The 9722-nt window shown below is 44.2% G+C and overlaps 1 protein-coding gene across 13 annotated transcripts in view; it reads left to right on the top strand.

Moving 5' to 3' along the window:
• The window catches only part of Fgf1 (fibroblast growth factor 1), a 112993-nt gene that overhangs the window by 97283 nt on the left and 5988 nt on the right, over positions 1 to 9722 (top strand). For all 13 annotated transcript variants that reach the window (XM_008835529.3, XM_008835530.3, XM_017798816.2 and 10 more), the window contains one exon: positions 7314 to 7417. In XM_008835529.3, coding sequence (XP_008833751.1) covers positions 7314 to 7417 — 104 coding nt within the window. The remainder of the gene's footprint in view (positions 1 to 7313; positions 7418 to 9722) is intronic.

Here is a 9722-nt window from a genome sequence, read left to right as displayed (position 1 = left end):
TTATAATGTTGTCATAGAAGTAACTGGCAAACAAAGCAGAATTCTACCTTACCCAATCCATTCGTTGTTAATGTGGATAAAGATTATACTGGGAACATTTTCTCCATAAAGACTTGCTGAGGCCAATACCTTTGAAAAATCTGTATAATTTATCAATTCTTCCCTAATTTTATGTAATTAAATGTTCTGTGTGAGACAAGAACTGGGAATGAAATGCTTAAAATAGGAACTAACAGCAATAACAAAATACAAAACTACATTCTCCTGGGTGGTGTCTGAATAGACATATAATTAAGAGTGTCAGGCGATGGAATAAAAACCTTTTCGTCAGCTGGGCATGGTGACACACGCCTTTAATCCCAGTACTGGGCAGGCAGAGGCAGGCGGATCTTTGTGAGTTCGGAGCCACCCTGGTCTACATAGTGAGTTCTAAACAAGCTGGGGCTACAGGGAGACCCTGTCTCAAAAAGACCAAAAATAAATAAATAAAATGAAATAAAATAAAATAAAATAATAAATACATAAAATGAGCACTTGAGAGGCAAGGCACATGGATCTCTGTGAGTCTGAGTCCATCCTGATCTGCACAGTAAGTTCCAGGTGACTGGGGCTGCAGGGAGACCCTGTCTCAAAAAATCGGACAACAACAACAAAAGAATGAGAGTCTTTGACAGCTCTGGGGTTCTGCCCTCTGATTAGGAATAGAGCTTTAAAACATTACCACGGCTGGAAAGCAGGAAGAATTGTGGGAGATGGTAAATCTTTGATGAAAAGCTCGTAATACTCCATAAATATGTATGTAGTAAAACACAAAACCATGCCCTAGAAACAGACCAAAGACCAGCAAACACCAGTAGTCCATGACCCAGAGATGCTGCTGAATTGATTTTTACAGAAATGAAGCATCCCTTCTCCACCCTCCCCAGTCTCAGCCCTTCTTAGCCTCCCCAGGGCAGCTGCTGTACAGACCTGGGTGGTATGTGGCAGTTTCATATTTTACTGTACATCTGTTCTAATTACCTCTGTTGCTAGGATAAAACACTGACCAAAAGCTATTTAGTCCATTATGAAGGGAAGCCAAAGCAGGAACTTAAGGCAGGAAGCTGAAGGCAGGAACTGAAGCTGAGACCATGAAGGAATGCTGCTTACTGGCTTGCTCCCCCTGACTAGCTCAGCTACTTTTTTTTTTACATAGTCCAGGCCCACCTGCTCAGGGATGGCACCACCCACAGTAGGGTGGGTCCTCATGCATCAATTACCAATTAAGAAAATGTCTAACAGACATGGCCATAGGCCAATGGGGTGAAGGAAATTCCTCAACTGAGGTTCCTTCTTCCCAAGTGTCTCTAGTTTGTGCCAAGCTGACAAAAACCAACCAGCACACCTATTCATGAGCTGTACATAGCGGCTCCTGCTTCTTGGAATTTTTTATCAACTATCTCAACTATTTACTTATTCTCCCACAATTTCTTTGCAGCATGTTATCTCCTGCTTTTCTCTCAAAGAATAGGTGGGGGAGAGGCACACAGAGAGAGTGACAGGGAGAGAGAGAGAGAGAGAGAGAGAGAGAGAGAGAGAGAGAGGCAGGAAAGGAGGCAGACTTCATAGTGTACTTTTGGCTTTTTTATCTGATTTTGCTCCGAAACAAATGAGGTCTTTGTTATCTTGCTGCTTTCTCATTCATAGGTTTGTGTGTCTGTCTCCCTAGTCCTGTGTCAGCCCCGGGAGGCAGGGACCATGTCTGGCACTGCACACAAATCCCAGCCCATGGCAGATGAGTGTGTGTGCACTGAGCCGCTCTCCAGCCCTCCTACTGCTCTGCTGCAGGGGGAAGCAGTGCTGTGGGGCCAGCCCCTGCTTCTTTCTGAGGCTCCTTTCTCGTGCTTTCTCTTTCCTTGCTCTTGCGCTGGGGTAGCTGAAAGATGTTCGTCTGGACAACTTGAGTGAAGTCCCACCAGAGAGCTAGATAGCCAGTCATGGACGCGAGCAGTGTGGGCTGGGTGTTACTCCTTCCTGCTAGCCCTGCTTGCAGAAATATATGTGTAGGAAACTTAGCCAGAAAGAAATCCAGTGAAAATGAGCTATGAAACTTGGACATCCTGTAGAAATAATATTTACAGAGGAAACTCTTGGGATGAACTCTCACCAACACACCAACCCCGGTGTAGGGCTCATGACTGAGGGCTGAAGTCATGTGTCAAGCAGGCTCCCGGCTCTTGTTTATTTCTGTGAGGCCTGTCCATGACCATGATGGGATTCCACATAAGGAAGACCTTATGCTTAGCCCTTGCCTAGCCCTGCAGCAAGACAAATAGTATCTAAGGAGGCAGAACAGAAATGAATTAGGAAATGAAATGTTCTTTAAAATTTATTTATTTTTATTCTTCGTTTTTTGGTTTATTTACTTTTATTTTATGTGTATGAGTGTTTCACTTGCCTGTCTGTATGGGCACCTATGTCGTGCAATGTCATTCAGATGCCCTGGAACTGAAATGATCCACCATGTGGGTTCTGGGAACCAAACCCAGGTCCTCTGCAAGAGCAGCCAGTGCTCTTAACTGCTGGGCCATCTTTCCAGAAATGCTTTTTAAAAATCTTCCTTGCAGAGTGTTGTAGCATAAGCCTGTAATTCCAGTACTTGGGCAGTAGAGGCAGGAGGATCAGGAATTCAAGGTCATCTTTTACTACATAGCAAGCTTGAGGCCAGCCTTGGCTACATGAAACCCTGTCTCAAAAAACTAATCTTCCGCGGCTGGAAAGATGACTCAGAAGTTAAGAGCACTGGCTGCTCTTGCAGGGGACCAGGAATAAGTTTCCAGCACCCACACGGTGACTCACAACCAATTCCAGGGGATAGAGTGCCCTCTTCTGGTGTCTGCAGGTACTGTACACATGCAGTGCAGTTACTTACAAAGTACTCATAAAAAATAAAAAATAAAGATAAAAATAAATATAAAATATTCTAAAAACAGAATCTTCCTTGATTACCTAAAGAACCTGCCTTTTAGCATATCTGTAGCACAGATGGCATGTTAAACTAAATACTTGCAAAGATGGGTGGTAAGCAGATTAAAAAGTCCCAGGTACTAGCTACACTCATCCCATGGCCACAGATGAACCCAGAAAGTCCCTCACCATGTCTGATCTTGAACTCAAGAGCCCATGTAAGAGAATCCAAGATGTCTGAAGAAGAGGAAAAGCAGGGTACTTGGAAGACTGGTTCTGGCCGTGGTTCTGCCCCATCTCATAAGACTATCCTTGATTAGAAACTACCCTCACCAAGTTTTATCTCCTCCCCTTGAGGCTGGGGAAGGTGCCACTGTCCTCTGGGAGATCTATGAGGAGCTCATGAGGTCACAGATATACAAAGGAAATGACTTGGTTATACTGGCCACTCTTCCAGCATTGGCTCACTCAGTTCTCACCACAACTATGGTTATAGTTAAGGAAACCAGACAACTTGTTGCCAGCAATCACAAGCTAATGTACAGCCAAACCAGGTCAGGGTCTGCAGCCCACATGCTAGTTTTACCCCTTTCATGCCAAGGCAGAAACTAGCACGGCTCCCAGCATATGTGGGTAATCAGTATGGTGATTCAGTAGGTTGGTCTCACCTAATCATATAGGACTATGATGAGAAGTTGATAGTAAGAACACAGGAAAGCTCTATGAAAACCATGAAGTACAGGGAACATCCAAAACATTTAAAACCAACAGCTGTACTGAGGTGTAATTCATATATAAAATTTACCTATCTAAAGTATACAATCTAGGCTTTTCCTCTTACAATATTTTTTATTTTATTTATTGTGTGTGTGTGTGTCTCTCTCTGTGTGTGTGTGTGTGTGTGTGTGTGTGGTGCACATGTGCACTGTGTAGAGGTTACAAGACAATTTGCAGGAGTCGAGTCTCTCCTTCCACCATGGGATCTAGGGACTAAGCTCAGGTCATCAGGTTTACCCACTGAACCATCTCTCTGAGCCTTACAATTTTTTTAACAGAGTTGTATAACCATCTCTATAATTTTTAAGATTTTCCAAAAAGAAGCCCAAAGCCATAATTCTTTTATCTCCACCTCTCCAGGCCTCTGGCTAACACTAATCTACTTGCCATATCTATGGATTTGCTTATTCTGGACCTTTCATGCAAATGCAATCACGAAATGTGTGGTACTCTGTGACTATTCTCAGGATGCATCCATGTTGAAGCATGCATCTTCATCCCTTTGTGTGGAAATTCCATTCTGTTCCTATTGCTGTTGAATGTATATACTTGCTTCACAGACTATGAGATCTGCGAAGAACTTGATAGAGAGGTATAAGGCTTGAGACTGGGCTTTGCCCCCAACTATCAGGGTGATAGATTGGTCAGGCTACTGAACCAATCTTGGGCACTATGGCAGGTGTTTGGGTTCCATTTCTATCAAATTTCATTGCGCCCAAGACAGGTTAATTAGCCTGGTCAAAGTCACCCTTACAGTTGGGGGCTGAGCCCAAGCTTAAGCCTTATGCTTCTTACCTTGACCCCATTAACTCCACAGAATATGCTAGAAACACAATTCAAAGAGCACAGTTTGCTGACAGTGGCCTAGCAGAATCATCTCCACCAACATTAGCCTAGCATTATTCATTCAACAGATTGGGCACTGTGGGTAGAGCACTGTGTAAAGTGCTGGGGACCCAAGAGGACAGAGGACAGACAAAATTCTTTCCCTTCTCTCCTTTCTGCTCTTTACATGGAGAAATAAATTGATAAACCATTAGGTAATAAAATAATTGTATACTTAGTGTATGAAAGAAGTGAACATGTGAGAAAGAGAAGGCATGGGCACAAGAGAGACACAGGCAGGGATCAGGGAATGGGGGGAGGACCCACTGTCAGAGTGTCACATGCATTGGGCAGTCCTCTGAGGAGAAGCTGTTTAGGCTGAGGCTTGAAGGAGGAGAACCAACGTTATAAACATCTGGGTGAAGAAGGTGCCAGATAAAAGGCATAGCATATGCAAGGATCCCTGGGCAAGAAAGAGCTTGGTGAGGGCTGAAAGTGCTTGCCATGTCAGTAAAGTGCTTTCCATGTAAGCATGAGGACACGAGTTCAGTTCCCAGAAGCCAAGTAGGAAAAAAAAAAAAAACAAAAAACTGGGTGTGACAGTGTGTGCTTGTGATCCCAGTGCTAGGGAAGCAGAGGCGGATGGATATCTAGGCTCCCTGGCCAGCCAGCCTACCCTAATGTGCAAGTTCCAGGCCAAGTGAGAAACCATGTCTCAAAAAACAAAGTAAGGGTTAGAGAGATGGCTCAGCAAGAGCACTTGCTGCTCTTGCTGAGGATTCAGGTGTAGTTCCCAGCATCCATATCACTACCACATGTAACTGTAGTTTCAGGGGTTCCAACGCAGGGCCTTCCACAAGCCCCTGCATGCACATGGTACATATGCAGGCAAGCAAGAACACACACACACATAAAAGTTAATAAGAACTACACAAAAACACCCAAAGTTGTCTCTTGTCTCCACACTCACACACACACACACACACACACACACACACACACACACACACACACATGAGATTTGTGCGCTGAAAAAGTTAGAACAAAGTTGAGAAGGCGGGTGACATGTTCTGATGCTGGATAGAGCTTCTGGAGGCCTTTTAGCCTGTTGTCTTATGACCAAACTCTCAGAAATAACCAAAGCTAGATTAGGGTGTAGATAGCTATATAACAGAACACAATTCAGCTGGCAAAAACAGTGAAGTGAACTCAGTTAGGCCCTGGCAGTTGCTAAGGAAGAAAGGGGGGGATGCAGAACTGCGTGAGTAGCCTGTTATCACTGTTGTAGAAGGGGGCCCTATGGCAATACTTGCATTTGCTAGCTCTAGGAGGGTAAACACATGTCATCTCTAGGATGGGCTTCCTGTGTGATTCCATCTCCCAGGACAAAGCTTATGCACAGGAGGAAGAGCCAGAATCTCAGCTGCTGGTGCTGTGTCTCCTTCACTGTATTGTGGGGTGCGGGTGGGGGTGAGGTGTTCCTCAGTGTCTGCTCTACTAGTGTTTCCAAGTTTGAAACCTGTAAGTGGCTTGATCTCATTACCACTAGAAGTGAAATCAAAACCCCACCTCTTAGCCATGATTCCACCCTGGCCCCACCTGGGCCCTGGCTGCCACTAATCTCCTTGCTGTGCTAATGGATTTGCTTATTCTGGACCTTTCATTCCTAGTCATAGTGACAGTTGTGACAGTCTGATGACTAAAAAAAATTGCCCAGAGGAATCCAGAATTCATTCTAACTCCCAAGGATGAACCATCAAAGCACCTCCCTTTAAAGGTGAATGACCAAAGTAACAATTATCAGTTGGGTATTGGTATCTGATTTTGTATCCAGGGCTAATGGAGGCACCTTGGCGGTATCAACTAGAGGACACAGAAATGTGTGGCTTATTTGACTCCAAGCCCTTTCCTTTAATCTTGGGGGTTCTTCAGCCTGGGCCCCAGGACCCTTAGGGCTGCCCTCTGCATTGAGGGGGTGTTCTACAGCATACCTGACCTCTGCCCACTAGTTCCAGTGATCTATCCCCTCCAGTTGTGACAGCCTCTAGAAATTACAGATGTCCCTTGTGGAAGAAAATGGTCCCCAGGTGAGAACCACTGTTTTCGTCCCTGCATTTCCAGATAAATGAGTGACTGCATCCCCCTCCTGAGCTCATCCCTTTTTCTGGGACCCCTTTGGGATAACCTGGAGGTTGGGAAGTTCATTGAACTTCACTATGGGTGAGTTTCCTGCATCTCATAGGTGCCAGCCAGTTTTGACTCCCTGGGACCCTCTCTGGAAAAAGAACAATCTCTGATTTTAAAATACTAGTGGTCTGCTGGCAAGCTTTTCCCTGCCTTGAAAGTGCAGGGCACACAAATGGCCCCAACGAGCAGCGTGACAGTGAAAGAAGCTGCCACGGCCAGATCTACAGCACCCCAGGAGCTCTGGAGTGACAAAGCGAGAGAAACCAGTGCCACTTCCTTCTGTGATTACCGCCCCTCCCCAGATTACAGTGGGAGAGAAGATAAACCCTGGACAGATGTGTACAGGGTGGATAGGTACACAAGCCAACCTTTGTCTCCTCTTGTCAGGAACGTAATTCCCCATTGACAGCTTTCCCTGGAGTCCAAAGGAAAAGGAACTGCTATGTTCTGATACATTGGAGGCTCATCCTTGCAGCACTACAAAACCAATGAGCAGAATTTTCCACTCTTCTGGCTACGGGGTCTATTGGCAAAAGTGTGGCATTTGTTTACTTTTGCTTGTGTTATTTTCATTCCAGTTCAGCTGCAGCTGAGTGCGGAAAGCGTGGGCGAGGTGTATATAAAGGGAACTGAGTCTGGCCAGTACTTGGCCATGGACACGGATGGACTTTTATATGGCTCAGTAAGTACGAAACTGGATGCCTCTCGACTCAGCCAAGGCTTGAGGTTTCCAGAAATCTTGTTACACAGAGTGATGCAAATGAAAAACCATCAATTAGTCTCTGTTTGTTATTTTTTCCACTAGGATTCCCACCCTCTACCTTGCCTTATTTTCGGCACAAACATAAAAGAGCTTCTTGTGGTGTTCTCTCAAAATACTCAGCTGCTATCATACAGACAGAGAGGAAACATTGATTGATATTTTGGTAACTTGTTAGGCACTCATTTCAAAACACCAAATCTTATTTTATTCATTCATTCTAAAAATGTTTCTTGAGTTGACCAACTACCTGTGTATCTCTTAATGTTTTGTGTGTGTATATGTGTACATGTATATGGATACCTGAAGACAACCTTGGGTATCATTCCTGATTCATTTCTTTTTTTTTTTTTGTCTTTTTTTTTCTCTCTCTCTCTCTCTCTCTCTCTCTCTCTCTCTCTCTCTCTCTCTCTCTCTCCCCCACCCCCATCTTTTAAAAAAAGACAGGGTCCCTTACTTGTGTGGACTGTAACTTGTAGGCTAGGCTGGCTGGCTAACAAGCTATAGGGATCTCTGTCTCTGCTTCCCCAGCACTGGGATTACAAGCACACATCACCAGGCCTGGCTTTTTTTTTATTATTATTATTATTTAATGTGGATACGGGAATTGAACTCAGGTTTACAGACTAAGCTTTCTCCCCCAGCTTCTTAATATTTATATATATGGGCTAGAGAGATGGCTCAGCAGCTAAGAGCACTGGCTGCTCTTGCAGAGGATTCAGGTTCAGTTCCCAGCACCCACATAGTGGCTAACAACTATCTGTAACTACAGTTCCAGGGGATCTGACACCCTCTGGCCTCTTCAGGCATTGCACACATATGGTAAACTTGCATACATTCAGGCAAAACACTCATAATGCATAAAATAAAAATAAGCAAATTAATTAAATACATATAAATAAAATTGCAGTTTATATATCATGCATAAAAAAATTTAAATAGCCTCTTTTATGCTGAGAAGATTGACCAAAATGATAAAAATTTTAGTAACTTAATTCAACACTGATCTGTGGCTCCTGCCAGTGTAGATACTGAAAGGCTGTAAGGATGAATGGGAAGTGTGGAGAAATGTCATCTAATTGTTTCTTAGTAACTAAAGCCCTCCACAACACCTCCTTCCTTCTTTCAGTCAGAGCTTGATACAAGCCTGATTGGGTATACCTTGTCTCAGTAGGAAAAAGGCAGGTATAAGGGCTATCTGATTGGCCCTTCATGCTATCTCTGCTAAGAAAAGCAGAAAGAGGCAATCTGATTGGCCCCTTGTAGACTCTCTGCTTTAAGATTTAGCCTGGGTATCTCCTATCTGGCATTGTTGCTTGTTATGTAGCCTTTAGCTATGCATATGGGCTCTTAAATTATATTGGCCCCTTTAATCTTTGGTTATACTTTCCTTTTGGGTGTTTAAGGCCATACAGTTGTCCCAGATAAACCAATTTATTTTCACTCTTAAGATCATTTTAGGATCTGTTCCTCAGGGGTCACATGGGATTGGGAGGAGCCCCTGGCTCCTTTCTTTTATCAGTTCCGCTTATGAGAAGGTAAGTGAAAGGTTCTGCTGGACCATGGTTGGTTTTGCTTGGAAGCATGGAGGAAATGATTCCTCTGTGTTGACCTTCCTCTTTAGAGAATGGACACTGGTTCAAGTCCATCTGGTGGGGTCTCCTCGGCTTCCTTGATCACGAGGACAGGTGACCCACCACCAGTACAGGACATTTTGAGAGATGCTCATAGTCCCCTGGAACTAGTTGACCTAGCAGCAGACCCCAATCTTATCCAAAGGAATATTGACAACTGATTACCTCTAGATGAGGAACAGCTGACCCTCCTACAACAAAGACCTCTAGATAGGCTGACTAGATTCACCAGAAGGGCAAGCAGTGAGGAAGGGCTGGGGATGCTGACAACACAGCAGACAGTAGCAGGGATAGTAGAGTATAAGGGCTCTGGTGGGGGAGGCAGGTATGGGAGAGTGCCATCTGGGAAGTGGGTATATAGTTGAATAAGATGGTTTGGGATGTTCTGTGTGATACACATACATACACACACACACACACACACACACACAAATCAACAAATTTAAAAAAATGGTATTATATTTGAGGAGGAAACATGGAAATTTACATCATGTTAATTAGTAGAGGTGATAAACGTTACCACTGAAATCTACCCGATGACTTTATATCCATACACAGGTGCCAAGGTTCCAAATGCAACTGACCATGACTAG

Source organism: Nannospalax galili, unplaced genomic scaffold, assembly GCF_000622305.1.
Source record: "Nannospalax galili isolate Female #2095 unplaced genomic scaffold, S.galili_v1.0 scaffold1077, whole genome shotgun sequence".
Classification (NCBI taxonomy): Eukaryota; Metazoa; Chordata; class Mammalia; order Rodentia; family Spalacidae; genus Nannospalax; species Nannospalax galili.
The sequence above is the reverse complement of the archived record's forward strand: the minus strand, read 5'-3'. Positions and strand labels throughout refer to the sequence as shown.